The sequence below is a fragment of the Neomonachus schauinslandi genome, chromosome 5, assembly GCF_002201575.2.
Source record: "Neomonachus schauinslandi chromosome 5, ASM220157v2, whole genome shotgun sequence".
In the NCBI taxonomy this organism is placed as follows: Eukaryota; Metazoa; Chordata; class Mammalia; order Carnivora; family Phocidae; genus Neomonachus; species Neomonachus schauinslandi.
Window position 1 is genome coordinate 169,694,346 of NC_058407.1, and position 18,700 is coordinate 169,713,045.

Sequence of the window (18,700 nt, forward strand, 5' to 3'; positions counted from 1 at the left end):
TGCCAGCTCAGACCGCGGGAAACCCAGCGCCCGCCCCGCCCGCCTTTCCCTCCCCGTGCCCGCGCCGCTGCCCCGTCACTCAGCCCAGTCTCGCCCGGTGATTGGCCGAGGCTGGGACCGGCGGGCGAGTGGGAGGGGCGAAGGGCCTCCTCTCTGATAGGCCCACACGCAGCGGCGCCGGTCACGTGGGGCGCAACGTTTCGCGCCAATTTCGGTTGGTCGGCAGTAGCCCGCCGCGCGGACGCTTTCTGCTCTCCCAGGAGTGAGAGCCCTGAACCCGCCAACTGCGGCCTCACGGGCGATGGCAGTTAAGGACTACGTGCTCGAAAAAGGTGAGGATATGCAAACTTGAGAGGAGCGTCCTGCGCGGGAAGCCTCCCGGCCAACACCTGTTGGTGTGAGCCGGCGTCCTGGGGGGCCGGGCTCGGCGCGCGAGGCCAGAGGCAGGGTCGGGAGGTAGCGGGGCCAAGACAGATGGTGCCCTGGGAGGCGCGCGGGCCACCGAAGTCGAAGAGCCGGTCATCTTGTTTGGGGAAGGAGTGGGGGCTCGCGGGGGGGAGCGCGGACAGCCGGGCTGGGGGCTCCAGAGGGGAGGGTCGTGCCCAGGAGAGACCAAGACCTCGGGAGACCCGAAGGGTCTTCCGTCCCCAGGGACGGGCATCCCGGGTCCGTTTCCCTCCGCGCTCTTAAGCATTCGGAGCGCCCACGTCCTCTGGAGGCGCCGGAGTCCCGGGGGCGGGCGGGCCCGGGCCGCTGCGCGCCGGGATTGGCCGTTTTAGGCCAACCTCCAAGCGGAAGTGAAGGCGGGCGGAAGTTGCGCGACGTCGCGGGAGGGAGTGTCGTGTGTAAACAGTGTCCTTCCGCGCGGCGGCCTTGGGGAGAGCTGCTCAGGGTGGGGGCGTGCCTGGAATTGGGGGGCTTCGCGGGAGCCCGAGAGAGGAGGTGGTGGAGTGGGACGGAGAGGCCCTTGACGTGCCGGCCAATCGCCGGACGGGCTCCCGCCCTGGGCGGAGGAATCCCGGGCTGTGAGGCGGCTGCATCTGGGCCCATGTGCTTCTTTGTTTACTAAGAGCGGAAGCAGTGGCGGGAGAGGGGGTGGGGTGGAGGACGGGCCTAGTGGAGAGATTGAGGAGACCGAAAGAAAAGGGGGAATCTTACGCGTGGAAGAAAAGCTGAGAACCTTGAGTTCGGAGTGTGTGGCGGGGTGTCGGACGCCTTTGGGAAAGGGTATTGAGATTTTTAACTAAGACAAAGATTGGAATTCCCTGGAGGGGGGGCGGGTTGTTGGGTAATGCTCTTAACCGCCCGGGGCCCCTTCTCCTTCCGTAGGTAAGAACAGACTTGTTAGAAGGAGTTCTGCCCTACTTGGGGACAATTACGAAGGCTTACTTAGATGTTCATGTAAACTGATTACTTCATACATTTTGTAAGTGAAAGCGAGTTTTTTAGATTCGTATCAAGGGGGTTTGCAGCAAAGTACCTGAAAGACTGATTCTCGTGGTTTTACATTTTCCTTCCAGAAAAGGTTAAGAAATTTCTACAAGAGTTTTACCAGGATGATGAATTTGGCAAGAAGCAATTCAAGTATGGGAACCAGTTGGTGAGTCTAAGATAAAGTGGAGGGAATGGGTGCTTACTTAAGGAGTTATAAGAGGTGGCCTGGTTTATTTCAGTAAGGGTACATTGTAGGTGATTCCTTTAGTGTCCTATTTAATACCTGGTAAGTGGATGTAATTGTACATTCATAACGATCAAGAGTGGTCTTGAGGAGTTAGGAGGCGGTCTTTTGGGGGCTGAGAAACGAGTATTGCTTTGTCTCACGCTGCTTTCTCCCCTGTGGGTGACAGACACTGCCGAGCCTGGTAAACAGGGCTCTGTTGCTGTCGCTTCCTTACGGTAGGTTCGACTGGCTCATCGGGAGCAAGTGGCAATGTACGTAGACCTAGACGATGTAGCTGAGGATGACCCTGAGTTGGTGGACTCGATTTGTGAGAATGCCAGGCGCTATGCAAGGCTCTTTGCTGACGCCGTACAGGAGCTGCTGCCTCAGTACAAGGAGAGGGAGGTGAGTGGTTGCAGAAAAACACGGCAAGGAACAGTTGCTTTCGGGAAGCTTCTCGGATACTGGTGATTTTCTGAGCTGGCAGAAAGAGGGCAGGAATATCTGCCTGGTGCCCTTTATGGTCTTACCTTCCTGCCACTCGTTTTTTCTATTTTTCTTTAGGTGGTAAACAAAGATGTTTTGGATGTTTACATCGAGCACCGGCTGATGATGGAGCAGCGGAGCCGTGACCCTGGGGCAGCCCGAAGCCCGCAGAACCAGTACCCTCCTGAGCTCATGCGCAGATTGTGAGTGGTCTCAGTGGGAACGGGTGTGGGAATTTGTTCTCCAGGACCTTAATGATGACTATTTTCTCCCCCTAGTGAGCTGTACTTTCAAGGGCCAAGCAGTAACAAGCCTCGTGTGATCCGGGAAGTACGGGCTGACTCTGTGGGGAAATTGGTCACCGTGCGTGGAATTGTCACTCGTGTCTGTGAAGTTAAACCCAGAATGGTGGTGGCCACTTACACTTGTGACCAGTGTGGGGCGGAGACCTACCAGCCGGTATGTATGGAGCAAGGAATAGGAACACACTTAATTGTTGGGGGTTTTCTCCTGAATTTGTTGTGTCAGCTGATATTTGTCATTTATTATGTTCATTGTGAAAGGTGACTACGTGTTCACTTGTCATTCTTTTTTTTGGTCTATGGTGGTTTTTCCACCCATTTTGTGTTCTTGGTTCCTATCGTTATCAACTTGGGACGGGTCAAGACATTTTTTGCAGTTTGTGGTGTATGCTGTGAGGAGGAAGTGTTGACTCAGGTGACTGCCTTTGTTTCCTTCTGCTTTCCTTTCTCGCATCCCAGATCCAGTCCCCTACTTTCATGCCTCTGATCATGTGCCCGAGCCAAGAGTGCCAGACCAACCGCTCAGGAGGGCGGCTGTATCTGCAGACACGTGGTTCCAAATTCATCAAATTCCAGGAGATGAAAATGCAGGAACATGTGAGTTTGGGGTATGTGGCCCAGGGAAGGTGGAGTTCAGGTGTCCGCTCAGGTTCTGCAGTCATTCACGGAGTGGAAGAAAGAAAGAACAAAAGAAGCTGAGGCAGAGAGGTCACCTAGAGCAGGAGGGAGGTTTAACTTGAGCTTCTAGTTGAGTTAGGAAGGGGCAAAGACTGTCTCGGGCTCCCTTCTCCTGTTGGCTCCTCTGAGCTGAGAAGTAGGGGGTGGGATGCCTGGGACTGGAAGATGAGGTTCTTGTAGGCTTCGTTCATGTTCTTTCCTTCCTGCCCGCGGGCCTTCTCCCCTGTAGACTGACCAAGTGCCTGTGGGAAACATCCCTCGTAGCATCACCGTGCTGGTAGAAGGTGAGAACACGAGGATCGCCCAGCCTGGGGACCACGTCAGTGTCACCGGCATCTTCTTGCCGATCCTGCGCACTGGGTTCCGACAGGTGGTACAGGTAAGAAAGGGGCTTGAAAGGGAGAGGAAAGGGGCGCCTGGGTGGCTCAGTCGTTAAGTGTCTGCCTTCAGCTCCGGTCATGGTCCCAGGGTCCTGGGATCGAGCCCCACATCGGGCTCCCTCCTCGGTGGGAAGCCTGCTTCTCCCTCTCCCATTCCCCTTGCTTGTGTTCTCTCTCTCACTGTGTCTTTCTCTGTCAAATAAATAAATAAAATCTTTAAAAAAAAAAAAAAAAAGAGGAAAGATTTCCCTTTGTCCTTCACTTTTGCCAGCCCCACAGAGGGAACTGGTAGTGGCAATGGTAAAGTAGCACAACGAGTTTTGGTAGGAACTGAGGGAGTCAGGTGAATGGGTGAGTGAAAGGGCCTTCATCCATACCCTGGCGTTTTCCTGCCCAAGGGTCTCCTCTCTGAAACCTACCTGGAAGCCCATCGGGTCGTGAAGATGAGCAAGAGTGAGGACGAGGAGTCTGCGGCTGGAGAGCTAAGCAGGGAGGAGCTGAGGCAGATTGCAGGTGAGGGGCCTGGGGGAGCCTCGGAATGGGAATTTCTTCCTGGCAACCCTCCCCCCATTCCACCCCCAAGCACTCTAAACTTTCCCACAGAGGATGATTTCTATGAGAAGCTGGCGGCCTCCATCGCCCCAGAGATCTACGGGCACGAAGACGTGAAGAAGGCTCTGCTGCTCCTGCTGGTGGGAGGGGTGGACCAGTCTCCTCGGGGCATGAAGATCAGGGGTAAGGGGGCGGGGAGATGAGGGGGCGGTTGGGAGGGAGCAAGGATGTCAGGGACCAGTGTCCTGTGACCGCTTTGTCACAGAGTAAAAGAGCATCTGGGCTTTGTGGGCACAGGGAGGGGATGAGAAGTAATGCTGGGTATCGGGGAGGATCTCGAGTATTTGTCGTTGGGCAACTTGCACGGAAAAAAGGGTCACTTGGGGGTTTAACTCTTCCTCCAGGCAACATCAACATCTGCCTGATGGGGGATCCCGGTGTGGCCAAGTCTCAGCTCCTGTCTTACATTGATCGCCTGGCACCCCGCAGTGAGTAACTGAACCCTGGGAGGGGTGAATGTACCAGACAGTGGGGCCCCGTGCTCATCTGTTCCTTAGGGGGCGGGGAGGGGCGGTGGTTCTGGTGCCAACACTTGATTTTCAGCTGCCTCAGGAAGGCCTGGACCTGGTGGGGTGGTAGAGCGGTTCCAGTTCGGGCCTCACCTGCCTCCTATTCTTGCTTCTTCCCTTGTTCTTTTCCTCTTCCTCAGTGTGTCTGCTTCTTTCCTGTTCCTGATCCTGCCTTTAGGCCAGTACACCACGGGCCGGGGCTCTTCGGGAGTGGGGCTCACGGCGGCTGTGCTGAGAGACTCGGTGAGCGGAGAGCTGACCTTGGAGGGCGGGGCCCTCGTGCTGGCGGACCAGGGTGTGTGCTGCATCGACGAGTTTGACAAGATGGCCGAGGCCGACCGCACGGCCATCCACGAGGTCATGGAGCAGCAGACCATCTCCATTGCCAAGGCTGGCATTCTCACCACGCTCAACGCCCGCTGTTCCATCCTGGCTGCCGCCAACCCCGCCTATGGGCGCTACAACCCTCGCCGCAGCCTGGAGCAGAACATACAGCTGCCTGCCGCGCTGCTCTCCCGCTTTGACCTCCTCTGGCTGATCCAGGACCGGCCTGACCGCGACAATGACCTGCGGTGAGTGGAGCTCAGTGCTCCGGGACACACACACACACACACACACACACACACACCCACACCCACACCCACACCCACACCCAGCTGATCTGTGGGGAGGGAGAAGGGGTTGGAAACTCCTCCAGTTCCCTGCTTACTGTGGGAGCTAGTGCACGGTTCTTTAGGGAAATGGGGGCTCAGGACTAAAATCCTGGGGAGGGGGTGCCTGGGTGGCTCAGTTGTTGAGCATCTGCCTTCGGTTCAGGTCATGATCTCAGGGTCCTGGGATCGAGCCCAGCGTCCGGCTCCCTGCTCAGCGGGGAGCCTGCTTCTTCCTCTCCCACTCCCCCTGCTTGTGTTCCCTCTCTCACTGTTTCTGTTTCTTTGTCAAGTAAATAAAATCTTTAAAAAAAAATCCTGGGGAGGATTTCCTGGGAGAGCCTCTCTGCCACGCTGTGAAGAGATGGCGAGCTGGGGCATGGGCTACGGAGCCCCCAGGAGAAGGTGTCTACTTGCCTCCACTCTTCCAGGTTGGCCCAGCACATCACCTACGTGCACCAGCATAGCCGGCAGCCCCCAGCCCAGTTTGAGCCTTTGGACATGAAGCTGATGAGGTAGGAGAGCTGGGGCACGGCCAGTGTGCCCGACCCATCACTCCGTGTGGCAGCCGCTTGGGCTGTGTGCGCGTCTCCTGGAACAGGGAATTTTTCACTACCGGCCGCCCCCCGCCCCCCGCCCCCCGCGGCTTCACAAGAAGAACCCAGCATCAGAACCTTTCTGCCCAGCTGCCCATCTCAGGGTGGAGGCAGGTCCCGATTCCAGGAGTAGCGGGATGCTGCTCCCTGTCCTTGATCTCATTGTTTGCTCCAGGGGGTCCCAGGGAGCCCTCAGGTCTTCTCCCCTTGTCCCTGTTCTCTTGCACTAAACAACGTGGATCACCGCCCCCCCCCCCCCCCCCGTCCTAGTTTCAGGGGGAGGGGACTTGACCATCTTTTAGGACAGATGGATTTTACTACTGTAAAATCCTTTTTCTGAAAACTTAGAAATCATCTTGAGAACACCACCACTGATGCTCCAGCGAATTTGCTTTTCCTACTTGAAAGTGCCCTCTTCCCATCCTCCCCGTGTTGTCTTAAATAGCAAATTTTCAGCCTTCGCCTTCCCACGAACCTTCTCTCCCGCAGACGTTACATCGCCATGTGCCGGGAGAAGCAGCCCACGGTGCCGGAGTCCCTGGCCGACTACATCACGGCCGCGTACGTGGAGATGAGGCGGGAGGCCTGGGCCAGCAAGGACGCCACGTACACTTCCGCCCGGACCCTGCTGGCCATCCTGCGGCTGTCCACGGCTCTGGTGAGCGCCCGCCCCGCCGTTCCCCGGGCAGCCCGTCCCGCGCCGCCCCGCGCACGCGCGCCGCCGCCTCCCTCCCGCTCAGGCCCTGCCGGTGCTAAAGTGCTGACAGTGCAGATAGCGGTCCTGCGTGCTACCGCACTGTGGGTACTTGCTGCTCCGGTAGGGCACGCACGGCGTCCCCGGAGGGAGAGGCCCGCTGTCGCTTCTCCAGCCTCGCGGGGGCGGGGGGTCACCTCCGCTCCCTGGGCCCTGGATCCTTGCTAGAAACCTGCACTTCTGCCCGCACACCTTGGACCTTAGTCCCGGGGGCTCCAAAGTGCTGTTCGTGCAGGTAGTGTGATTACCTGACCTACTGCTGAGCTAGCACTTCCCGAGCCCCAGGGACGCGACCTCTCCGCCAGCCGCCTTCGTGGCCGAGCTCCCCCTGCTCTGTCTGTCGTGCTGGGGAGCCCAGGGGAGCTCCGAAGGGTCCGGTCTCCCTCACAGGACAGCGGAACCCCGGGACTGGCCAGCGTTGCGAGGCGGAGACTTGGGCAATTGCTGGACGCTGCCCGCGCATTGCACTTGTCTCGGTCTGACAGTGCCGGCCCCGCACTGCAGCTGCTGGGCGGGTGGGGGGCTCTCCGCGCGTCTTCTGGGCCGCGCTCCCGAAAGCCGGAGCTGGGGGGGGGGGGGGGGGGGGCGGGTTCCCCCCTCTCCTCCCGTGCCCATCTCTCCCTCCCTTCCCTGCAGGCGCGGCTGCGGATGGTTGACGCGGTGGAGAAGGAAGATGTGAACGAAGCCATCAGGCTCATGGAGATGTCCAAGGACTCTCTGCTGGGCGACAAGGGGCAGACGGCGAGGTGAGCCGACACGAGGCCCGACGTCCCGGCCCCGACTACTTAGCCTCATGGCTCCTGCATCCACACGTGTGTGGTGTGGGCCTTGGGATGCTATCACGGGCCCAGGGTCCTCTGACCTCCCCCCCTCCCCCCCGCACTGTCCCCTTCAGGACCCAGAGACCGGCGGACGTGATATTTGCCACCATCCGGGAGCTGGTCTCCGAGGGCCGAAGTGTACGGTTTGCGGAGGCCGAGCAGCGCTGCATATCCCGGGGCTTCACACCTGCCCAGTTCCAGGCGGCGCTAGATGAGTATGAGGAGCTAAATGTCTGGCAGGTTAATATCGCCCGGACGCGGATCACTTTTGTCTGATTCGTCCAGCTTGTGAGACACTGGGGTCTGCTCTGCGTTCCACGTGCTGACCATCCCCCTTTTTGAAAGAGCTCGTGATGCCTCTGAGAGGAAAGGAGAATCCCCTTTCTCCTGAGCTGCATTTGTTTTATTGTTTTTGCTAATAAAGTGAATAGAATAAAGCAATCTATGACCAGGGTATTAGGAATTTTCTAGATTCTTACCTTGTTCCTTTCGCGCTGGTCTTACCCGGCCACTCCATAAATTTACCAAGTAAGGGACCCACTCTACCTGCCAGGCACTTGTTACTCCTTGCTGCGTCCCCAGTAAGTGCCACTGTGCGGAGATGAGGTGCAAGACTGAGCTCCACTCCAGTCCCCTCCTCGGTCCTGCTGTGCGGCCTCCCCCCCCCCCCCCCCGACTCTGGAGAGGCAGCGCCTCCGAGCCAACTCGTCTCCTTTTCTACCTTGAAATGCCTCAGACCTTCCCTCGTCCCTAAGTCCCACTCGGACGGGGAGTGGGAGGGTGGCACAGGGACATGGGACCCCTCACACGGGGGATCCACACGCAGCAGTCCCCGCGTTCACACCTGGCCCCCAGGAGGGCCACTAGAGCCTCTGCTGGGGGTGAGGTGCCCCAAGGGTCAGGTGTCGATCTCCCTGTCGTAAGCACTCAGCGAACATTGGCAGTAAGAGAAACTTCTTCGTCTTGGCAATAAACAGGGCCCATAGGATCAGAGCTTTTGGGGTGTCCAACAAAAATTCACTTAGCTTGGATAATCGGTCATCGGTCAAGTGTACAGGGTTGGTCTCCGCACTGCTGTCGTAGGGAGACCTTAGAGAACAGAGCTCCCTTGGGTGGAAGCGAGCAGCCTCTGGCTCAGTGTAGATGCGTCCACCTGACCGGACATGGGGTCACCTCAAGTGGCAGGGAGCGCCTCCTGATCACTGCAGCCTGTCCTGCCTGAGCAAGGCTGGAACGAGGGCCTCCTTTTAAGATCCAAGTTGAGAAGGCTGTGTGGTGCCCAAGAGAGAGGACAGAGCCACTGGAAGGGGTGCTGAGGGGCTGCTCCCCTTTTATTATTGACAGGAGGTTTCTCTAACGAGTGTGACACCCCTCCCCTGTGGGGCCATTGTCCGACCTGTGCGTTGTCCCTTCAAGTACCCTCTCAGAAGAAGAGCCCCCGCATCCGCCTGCCAATGCCTTGTCGATCATAGAGCACGTTGAACTTGTTCACGAACTGGTTCATGGTGTTGCAGGTTTTGGTGATGGTGCCAAGGTAGGCCATGAGCCCCACGTCATTGCATTGCTGGAAGGAACAGACCAGTTGCCCGGGGAACAGTGGACTGTCCCAGGTCCGCCATTACGGACATGACGTACAAAAGCCCCACCTCCCCAGCCTGGGTTTTATACTCACATCGTAAAAGTCTGTCTTGAACTTGTCTGTGCTGAGCACTGGGAGGCAGTGACACAGAGCATAGGCCTCCCGCAGGATCTCATGGTTGAAGGGGACCTCTCCTAAAGGCACAAAAGGACTGCATTAATGTGGATGCTGTCACCTCCCCAGGAGGGAGAGGAAAAGTGGTACGAATGCCAGGGAGACACTCCTACCCGCTTCGGAGGCCTTGACGTACTCCAAGATGAGCTTGACCCGGCTGTGCAGCATCTTAATGGCGCTGTGCTGCGCGATCAGGTGCTCAGCCACTGCAGGGAGACAGGGACAGGCCAGGGTGGAAAACGCCCGCGGCCAGACTTCCCAGCCCCGCGGCCAAGGAAACCCTGCCAGCCTTCCTCACCAGTGGAGTTCTCCCCGCTGCCCGTGGCTGTCATTCGGGCCACGTGGTCGACGCCAATGCGTTCGGCTTCCTCCGTGGCCAGAGTGTAGGTCAGTTCGGCAAACAGCATCGTGGCCTACAGGGCACAAGGCGGAGTCAGAAGCAGGAAAGGCCAGGGGCAGGATCGCAGGGCTGAAGGGCAGGGCATTACCTCTCCATTGATTATATCGATGACAGACTCAAAAACACTGACGGGAAGCTGGAAAGAAGCAACAGAGACCACTCTTACTGAACTACTAGAGGCCAAAAGCTGGGCTGGGCTCTTCTCCACGCTAGATTTTTCCCATCTAATCTTCCCAAGGACCGACTGAAGTAAGGATAATCCCCATCTCACATGTGAGGTGAAAAGCAGTTTAGAGGTTCAATGACTAACCCAAAGTCACACAGCTGCCGAGTGGGAGAATTCATCTCCGGTGACGATTCCACCCACCAGAGATGGGGTAAAGGACAGCAGGGGAGGAGGATAAAAAGTAGGCCCGAGGTCAGTATTACTCACATCTGTGTGCTTGGTCATAGGGTTCAATTTAAGAAAGAGCGGGCTCTCGATGATCTCACACACCTGGAAAAGGGGATGGTGGATGCGATTGTCAAGGCCCATCCTGCTCCCTCCCCCTCCCCCTCGTGCTCTGCCCCAGCACACACGTGTACCTGCTTGTGGACGTGGATGTCAGAGGGGTCAGGCGGCCCCCCGGTGGTATACCAACCCAGAAACTCCAGCTCCTTGAACACCTGTTTGACTGCAAAGGAAAGAGCCAAAGTACAGGGTATTTCTTTAAACCACCCTCCCTTAATTGGAAGCTCCCGGTATATTTTTCATCAGCTTCTCCCCTCCCCACTCAACTCCTCGCTCAATTCACAATAATTAATCCCTTCTATCTTCTCTCATCCTTTACTGTCTTGGGGGGGGGGGGAACACCTAAAGTGTTCTCTTTCTGAGATCCTTTCCACTACTCTCCTCATTCCCCCGCCTTGTCCCGTTCTATTTCTTCCCAACACTCTCCATCTTCCCCACTCTGCCTGTTTCTTACTCCCACTCCTCTCCCCCGCCCCAAGTCTCTTCCCCTCTCACACTGCTCCTCCTTGGTGTAGTAATACTCCTTGTCAATGATAATCTTCTCCTCCACGGTGTGGGAGAGCAGCTCAAAGGAGTTCATCACCTCGATATTTCGGCCCTCCTGTTTCCCGATCAGAGCCCCAATCACTGGGGGGAGAGAACGACATGTAAAACATGAGGGTCAGGAATCTTGTCCCTCATCATTACGGCCCAAGGGTCGAGGTCAGTGTGAACCAAACGCTGGAGACACCGTGACCTGGGGGAGGGGGAGCCGGCCTCAGGAACGGAAGGGGCAAAGACCCCTATTTGGGGGAGGAGAGGAGGTGGGAGAATTACGCCGAAGACGCACCCTGCATAGGCCGCCCCTCCTGGGAGCGCATGCGAATCCAATGGTCTGAAATGTTGAGAATGACGAGGGGATGAAGAGCGACGGAGACGCTCCCCGTCACGCCGGAGGCCATCACGCTGGGGACCACTGAGGGTGGAGGAAAAGGAGGGCGAGTGAGAGAAGGGGCCGCACGTTCTGCCCCGGAGCTGCGAGCGGGAGACGGCAGAGCCGGAGCCATACATCCCTCCCGCAAGTTAGTCCAGGGAGCGGTATTGCCGTCCCGCCTGCTGACTCCTCCCGGGAGCCCAGGGGGGCCTTGTCGCTCCCCGAGAGGCGTCACCAGAAGCCGCCCCCGCGAGGCCCGTTACCTGCTGCATCCACCTCCATCCCGCTGCTCCCTCCAGTCCCGTTCGCCGCCGCCGCCATTTTCCCCGCGCCCGCCAGCCTCGGCCCCGCCCCCTCCCTGCCGGCTTCCGTAGGCCGGCGGCGCATGCTCAGTGGGCGCGGGGTCTCGGCGGGCGGGGCGGGGCGGGGCGGGGCGGGGCGGGGCGGGCGGTCCCGGCGGTCCCGGAGCCGGCGGACTTTAGAAGACCCGGGTCTCGCCTGTCGCCTGCAGCTGCGGGTGAACTGGAACAAATTACTTAACCCTGTCCCCTCCCAACCTTACCGTCCTCGTCAGTAAAATTGGGATAAAACGGCCTAGTTCCTAAGGCTGTCGCAGAAGGAATGAAAAATCACGTGCTTGCCCTCAGAATAAAATCCAAGCCCCTAACCATGGCGTGCAGAGGGCCCTGCAGGATCCGGCCCCTGCCTGCTAGCCGGCCCTGTCCTCTGCTTTGCCCCTTGGTCCTCATGCTTCAGCCACACCGGCTCTCGCGGCAGTTCCCCTCGCATGCTCCGCTCGCTCCCACGTCCCACGATACCTAACACACACACACCCAAATAGTTTTTAAGTGAATGGTTAATTTGAAGTGGTTCACCTGGTGTCCTCCTTGCCTCCTTCCAAATACCGTATTACCTACAGTACTAGGAACATTCCCAGCACTCTCTAACCCTTCCCAACCTCCCTCTGTCCTCCATCTCCAGCAGCCTTTCAAAACTGGCTTCGGGCAAACCTAGCCCTCTCCAGACCTCTCCACACTCCTACACTCAAGCAAGTTGTTGTACGCTGCTTTATCCCCTCTTGCTGCCCCTACAATTTGTCTGGCTGGCTCTTTTAATATGTGTCTGCACCACACCCAAAGTGTAAGCTCTCAGAAAGCAGGTGGACACCTGTGTCTTGATCCCGCAGAGCCACTCCAGTGCCCACAACCAGCAGGTACCAGGAGATGTGTTCTGGTTTATCACCTTCCTCATCTTCAAGTCCAGCCTTTTAGCAGCATCTTCAAATCTCTTTCTTTGTCCTTCTGTTCCCTTTGTCACATCGCCTTCTGTAATAAAACCCTCTCCCTGCTTCCTTCTTATAAAGATACCTGGCATTCCATGTAGTGCCCACTGGGATAACCCAGGATAATGTGTGAAGATCCTTAACTTAGTCATAAATCCACGATAATCTCCCCACCTGAAGATCCTTAACTTAATCATAAATCCACGATAATCTCCCCATCTGAAGATCCGTAACTTAATCAGATCTGCAAAATCCCTTTTTCCCTGTACAGTAACATTCACAGGTTCCAAAGATTGGGACCTGGCTGTCTTTGGGGGCCATTGTTCAGCCCGCCACAGCACAGGTGGGCCACTGTGGGGGAGCTGGAGAGCAGTGCCCTCAATCGAATGGTCATTGTCTTCATGATCTAGCATTATGTCAGTCCATGAAGAGAATCCTAGTGGCTGAACCAGAATTAAGTTGGAATTCTCTAGGCTCCCTTTTGGCTGGGCTGTACCCAGAGGATTGGAATTCCCTAGGCTCCCTTTTGTTTGCAACCAGGATGGCCTGGGGTAGCCATGGGGTGGGGGAAGGGGGGAGGGAGAGAACTGTCATACCAGGGAATGGTCAGGGCAGAATCTTGAATTTTCAAAACAAGTCTAGAAAACCCTCCTTTCATCCTGATCATTACCCAAGAGATGGCTGACCAGGAGGAGATGAACACTTTCAGCGAACAGCGACATTTAGCAACCAGGATGTCTTACTGAGGTCTGTGGACCAGGAGGAGGTAAGGGAAGTCGGGATGATCTGGAGGAGGCCATTCCAGCCCTTGGCACTCAGATGCTGTGTATGGTAGGGAGTGTAGAATGTCCATCCAACACCTTGACTACTGACCCATTGTTAGGTAGCTTTTGTGAGGAAAAGCTTTGTGCACCCCAATGTCAAACTGTAGATGATCTGCAAAACCTAAAACATGACACAGTTTAGCTTCAAGGGCCATAATGATGTGGCCTAAGTCAGGGGATCAGACTGGAACAGGGACATCAGCACCAGGAGAGCCCCTAGAAGGTGTCGAAGGTTCGATGGAGTCGATTTAGGCGTGGGAGGGAGCTTCTGGGCAGTGCAGGCTTGATCAGCATCTTAAAAGCGTCAGCCTCATCAGAGACCAGGTCTCCACCATAAGCATGCACACAAGTGACTCGACTGTCAGAGCCAAGGTGTGTTCACTGCCCCCAAAGCGTGCGCCTTTCAGCTCCTCTGTCATCTTCAAGTGGTAAACCAAGCAGCCAGGCCATTGGCTGACAGCCCAAGTCAGCGAAATGTAACCAGGCTCCTGGGGGGGCAGGGGGGGGGGGAGGGCTAGCCAGATTTCCGATGAGAACAGCTTTGAGTTCTGCCCATTGATCAGAGCTGTGACATTGGCTTTCAGTTTGGGGTAGCTGGCCCTGAAGCTGGGCAGCAGCAGACAGCCAGTGCACCCCATCAGGGTTCACCTTAGCTGAGCCATGAGCGAACCAAGCCCAGGCATTCAGGGGAAACTCTGAGGCTTCCAGTCCCTACCGATCGCGTCTTGGTTTCAGGTTTCTTCCAAAACAGGAGTGCCACTTCATGTAAAACCTCTCTGGGGCCGGACCGACTGTGCTCTTAAACATACCACTCCTGTCTTACTAGTGAGGCCGGGTAGGCTCTTCCCACCTTGTCATTCATTAGCTTTGACTTGATGCACCCCAAGATGGGGGTACCCGGCTGCAGAGTTACCAGGCCGCCGGGGGCTGGAGTTCGGCACGGGCGGGTGCGCCGCCGGCTGCGTCCTGCAGGTGGCGCTGTTGCACCGCCACTGGCGGCACCTGAGTCCGGCCGTGATTTCCCTTTCTCCCCTCCTGCTTGGCGATCTGTGCGGCCTACTGTCACCCGCTCCATACAGCAGTCCCTGAATGGGAAAATCCCCTCTAATAGTTAAGGGACTGGACAATTGCGACCATACACCCACCAGTTCCTACTTACATCTTTAGGTGTAGAAGCAGCAAGGACATCGGGCCCCGCACAAGGTCCCCTGAGCTTCGCTTCTCCACTGCAAACCTTGTCCAGACCCCGGCAGTGGAACTCAGGCACGTCCTCCCCTACAGGAACAAGGACCAAGGCATCTAACTCGTTTGTCAGGGGCTACAACGACAACCAGCAGGAGACCACACAAATCCTCGCTGCCACAACTGCACTCCAAGAATGGCTTTGGGAATAATATTGCTCATGCACTTGGCCTTTCCTCTGAGAGAGATTCGGCCGCGTTCCTCAGCTGCCTCACCTCAGGCTGCAGCCCCAACCCTACAGGACGATTCACCTGGAAGCTGCCCCATCTCTATGGCTTCAGGGCCGTCCAGCGCTGTGGATGTAGGGGGTAAAAAAAGAGATTTCACCCACTTGGTTCACTGAGTGGCACACTGTGGAGACAGCAGCTGGCCTGTTAAGAGCCGGGTCCTGAGGGCAAGACCCTGTGCTTGTCCCAGGGCCAGCCCAGGAGCCGGGGCCCTCCTCCACTCTGGCCTCGCGCAGGAACCCCCACCACTAGGCCGGTTTCTTCTCCTCGCCTGGCCCCTCCTGCCCAGCAGCCCAGTGCAGGACCCAAGAGATGCATCTGACTACTCGGGAGTCCCGGACATGTGGAGACAGAGCAGGCTGAAGCTGTGGAGAGGGACAGACAGGACATCTGGACGTCCTTCTGCTACAGCTCTATGGATGGGGAGCATTGTGACTGGGGAACCCCCTGGATCCCGAACTGAATGAAGGTGATACTCCAGCTAGATTTTAGTTGTTATTGGAAATGGATGCATGATTCCACAGTTCTCTTTCCCCTTTAAACCAAGTGCCCCGAGACCGCAGGCATAGTCTCTGCGAGCCGTGGAATAAGAAGGGTCTCTTAATCCTTACCTTTTGGTCAGAAGCGCTGTGCTAATTCCTTTGGGTCACCCCTTTACCAGGCACTTGCTTATGGCAAGGGCAGCTCTGGGGCATCACCGTGCTGAGGGCTTCCTGCCACTAATCGGAGGTTCAGGGTCCAGGGGAGGGGTTAGTGCTGTGACCCAGTGCTTCACAGGTGCTTATCACGTAGCTGCTCCAGACTAACTCCAGGGAGAAGTGGGGAAGGGAGGGCGATGCAGGGCGCAGAGAGATCGCAGAATCCAAAGGCAGGATCCAAGTCAGAACTGTGCCGGGCCACAGCTGCTGAGTCAACTGGCCCACTTTCTCCTCTGTGGGTCCGAGCCCGAGCCCCCCTGCTCACCCATGAGCACGCACGCGGGCCGGCAGGATACATCGGGAGGTGCAGCTAGGGGTTCGGCCACACCTTGTGTGTACTGAAGGCTTCTCTAAGGCTAGCGGAACCGAAGAACTAGACTCTCACACCCACCAGCGGGTCCCTCTGACGGCCACAGGGCAGGGAAGCCTCAGCTGGGCTGTGGGTGCCGTGGGTGGGCTGCAGGTGAGCTCAACTCGCTTGACAGGCAGTATTTTCAGCTGTGGCAAAAATTCATGCGGGTTTTGTGCAAATGGATTTTCTTTTTTCTTTTTAGAGAGGGGGGAGAATGAGCAGGGGCGGGGAGGGCGGTGCAGGGGTGGGGGGCGCAGAGGGAGAGAGAGAATCTTAAGTAGGCTCCACGCTGGTCTCAATCTCACGACCCTGAGATCATGACCTGAGTCAAAATCAAGGGTCCGACGCTTAACCGACCTAGCCACGCAGGCGCCGCGAATTTTTCGCTAAATAGCCACAGCCCCTGTGCGGGCGTGTGGGCAGATGTGGCTGCGCTGGAGCCCAGAGCCTCACTGCTTCTTTTCGGGGGAGGGAGTTGCCCTCCTTCTCCCACAGGTCATCTCCCAGCGGTCACACGTGGCTGTGACCCGGGCACCTGTCCCCGCTGCCGCCGCTCGTCCCCCCCAGGCATGCCTGCAGCTGCCCACCTGGGTCCTGCAGGGTGCTCTGCCGCAACCGCGGGCAAGTTTCCTCCTCTACGACCTGCGGTCAGGAGATGAGAGAGATGTGCATCCCTTGTGGGTTAGGTTACAGGTCAGGAAGCTAAGTCAGATCAGAGAGCGATTCGCTGTGAGGCCCGGTAATGGGGAGGGTCAGGGCTGGGGAGAACGGGCTTCCGGAAGGGCCCAGCGGGCTCCGCGGTTGCAGGGGGGTGGCCAGCAGTGGGAGGAGGAGGTTGGTATGGGGATCTCACAGAGCTAGAAGCAAGAGCACCTGGCAAGCGATGCCGTGCTCAGGACGAGGGAACCGGAGGATCCGAAGCCTTTTTTTTTTTTTTAAGATAATGAGATTGAATTTATTTTTATTTATTTTAAGATTTTATTTTTTTGACAGAGAGATGGAACACAAGTAGGCAGAGCGGGGCAGGCAGAGGGAACAGACTCCCTGCTGAGCAGAGAGCCCGAGGCGGGGCTCGATCCCAGGACCCCGGGATCATGACCTGAGCCGAGGGCAGACGCTTAACGCCTGAGCCAGCCAGGCGCCCGAGAGAGTCATTTTCTGACTCTCAGGGCACTGGGACCCGCTCGGTCGGCTAGTTCCTGCAGCCCCAGCACTGACCGCTCTCGTGTTCCAGGCTGTAACTCCTGGGGGAAGGGCTCCTGGGCCCATTTATCTTTGTGGCCCCACAGAGCCTTAATCAGTTAGAAAATTAATGACAGCGTCTTTATAGATGGTACTCTCTGGCCACCTCTTGGCCTTCATGAAGAGTGAGCACCTTATCCTCTCTCAGCCCATCCTCCCGGGCGTGAGGGGAGTGTGTGTATGTGTGTGTGTGTGTATGGGTTAGTGGAATTGGGGTATACGTGTGCGTCCGTGTGCATGCGTGTGTGACGGTGCTGGAGAAAGTGCCTACAAGATGGGGACTGCGCACAGATGACTAGGTTGTGTGGATGGGAGGCCAGCGCCTGAGACCGGGATTTGGTGCCCTACAGCTGATGGGGGCGCTACCGAAAGTGACCGACTCAGGAGGCCCGTCCAGTCCCAGCCCAACAACAAGACCAGTCGTTTTAATTAACATGGGCCTGGAGGGGGCCGTCACGGGTGGCCCTAGGAGAGACATTGCTCCTTTGTGCCAGGCAGGGTGTCCCGACAGTCGCCTTTGGCCAGTGCCGCATAAGCCAATGGCCCAAGTGCCCTCTGGGCTTCGCTCACCCCCAGCTGCAGCACCCAGTTCCTGCTACAGCCCGGAGTGGCCGGCACTGAGGATGGGGTGCCGGGCACGGGGGTGGCCCAGCTGCCAGGGTGAAATGCAGCAACATGCAATTTAGTGGGTACACTTATAATGAAGTTGGGGAAAACTGCAGAAACCAAAATTCAGTTTTTAGATTAAATAATGGATTTTCCTAATTTAAAAATATGAGCCGGATGCCTGGGTGACTCAGTCGGTTGAGCATTTGCCTTCGACTGGGGTCGTGATCCCGGGGTCCTGGGATCGAGCCCCCACATCGGGCTCCCAGCTCCACAGGAAGCTTGCTTCTCCCTCTCCTACTCCCCCTGCTCGTGTTCCCTCTCTCGCTGTCTCTCTCTCTGTCAAATAAAATCTTAAAAAAAAAAAAAACAAAACAGAACTGGGCCGAGAAGAACATAACTCAGGCCTTGTTCTCCTTCAGAAGGCAAGTCACTGGAAATTAACCAAGTTTTCTGCAAAAGTTAATGGATTACCTTGATTTGTCTGAAGAAGCCTTTACAAATGTCAAGAAGCCTAAGAGCTACTTATGCGCTCTGTGGAATCTAGCAGAAGATATTAAAGTACAAAGAGCAGACTCCAGAGCCTCCTTTTGCACATCAAAGGGCCACCTGTGATGTGAGCTTTCATCCCCCTCACATCCCAGCAGCATCATCCTCCTGCCAACCAGAATGTTAACCGTGGGTCGATCATCAGTCTTTACTGGACCCCTTTCCCGGTAAAGAATTTATAATCCCTATTCTGAAAGCTGAGGGTTCTTTTTAGTTCTTTGATTTCTGTTATTAGGGTGAAAATAGAGATATGTGAGAGAGGCTCGGTTGTTGGAGACCTCTGTCCCAGCTGAGCTCCTTCTACTCACCGTAATTACCTTAAGGGGATTCTCCTCCTGAGCCCACATGGTCAACAATCCTCTGGGCCTTCATTTCTTCTATGAATATCCTCCTAGTTCATGGTGATAGGAGTGACACCTCAACGGGATCAAGCACAAGAGCTCTGGGTTCATTTTCCCCACAGTTAAAAATAAAAGGCTGATCTCATCTCAAGTTCCTTAACTTAATTAGATCTATAAAGATCCTTTTTCCAAATAAAATAACATTTACAAGTTCCAGGGATTAGGGCTTGACACCTTTGTGTGGCCATTATGTAACCTACTATGGTAGAGCATCTTGAATAACGGCAAGATCTATTTTAGAGGCAGATTTAA

The 18,700-nt window shown here is 56.5% G+C and overlaps 2 protein-coding genes across 4 annotated transcripts; one reads left to right on the top strand and one right to left on the bottom strand.

The window, feature by feature from the left end:
• The first annotated feature begins 301 nt into the window (after positions 1–301).
• On the top strand, positions 302–7,880 carry MCM7 (minichromosome maintenance complex component 7). Of its 3 annotated transcripts, none has more exons than XM_044915167.1 (15): positions 302–332; positions 1,521–1,600; positions 1,901–2,065; positions 2,225–2,349; positions 2,425–2,605; positions 2,908–3,045; positions 3,356–3,505; positions 3,905–4,019; positions 4,110–4,241; positions 4,463–4,546; positions 4,806–5,199; positions 5,709–5,792; positions 6,363–6,531; positions 7,264–7,373; positions 7,523–7,880. In XM_044915167.1, the coding sequence occupies exons 1-15, from the start codon at positions 302–304 to the stop codon at positions 7,722–7,724; spliced, it is 2,160 nt and encodes a 719-aa protein (XP_044771102.1). In that variant the 3' UTR covers positions 7,725–7,880. The 3 variants fall into 3 exon arrangements, with proteins under 3 accessions (XP_044771102.1, XP_021535774.1, XP_044771103.1); XM_021680099.2 differs by lacking the exon at positions 302–332 and adding an exon at positions 1,398–1,426; XM_044915168.1 differs by lacking the exon at positions 302–332 and having other exon boundaries at positions 1,509–1,600.
• Positions 7,881–8,754: 874 nt separating this feature from the next.
• COPS6 (COP9 signalosome subunit 6) lies at positions 8,755–11,372 on the bottom strand. The gene is made up of 10 exons (XM_021680100.1): positions 11,289–11,372; positions 10,942–11,067; positions 10,608–10,739; positions 10,187–10,275; positions 10,035–10,097; positions 9,690–9,737; positions 9,500–9,614; positions 9,315–9,407; positions 9,121–9,221; positions 8,755–9,012 (listed from the first exon to the last, which is right to left on the bottom strand). The coding sequence occupies exons 1-10, from the start codon at positions 11,344–11,346 to the stop codon at positions 8,872–8,874; spliced, it is 966 nt and encodes a 321-aa protein (XP_021535775.1). The 5' UTR covers positions 11,347–11,372; the 3' UTR covers positions 8,755–8,871.
• Between the last annotated feature and the right edge of the window lie 7,328 nt (positions 11,373–18,700).

Bases quoted from the DNA above. Each gene is read 5' to 3' on its own strand.
- MCM7 (XM_044915167.1), top strand. From the start codon at position 302: ATGGCAGTTAAGGACTACGTGCTCGAAAAAG. The intron at 5,200-5,708 runs GTGAGTGGAGCT...CCACTCTTCCAG, and splicing joins GACCGCGACAATGACCTGCG to GTTGGCCCAGCACATCACCT. The intron at 5,793-6,362 runs GTAGGAGAGCTG...TCTCTCCCGCAG, and splicing joins TTGGACATGAAGCTGATGAG to ACGTTACATCGCCATGTGCC.
- COPS6 (XM_021680100.1), bottom strand. From the start codon at position 11,346: ATGGCGGCGGCGGCGAACGGGACTGGAGGGAGCAGCGGGATGGAGGTG. The intron at 10,740-10,941 runs GTGCGTCTTCGG...CTCTCCCCCCAG, and splicing joins GGAGGGGCGGCCTATGCAGG to TGATTGGGGCTCTGATCGGG. The intron at 9,013-9,120 runs GTGAGTATAAAA...TGTTCCTTCCAG, and splicing joins TCAAGACAGACTTTTACGAT to CAATGCAATGACGTGGGGCT.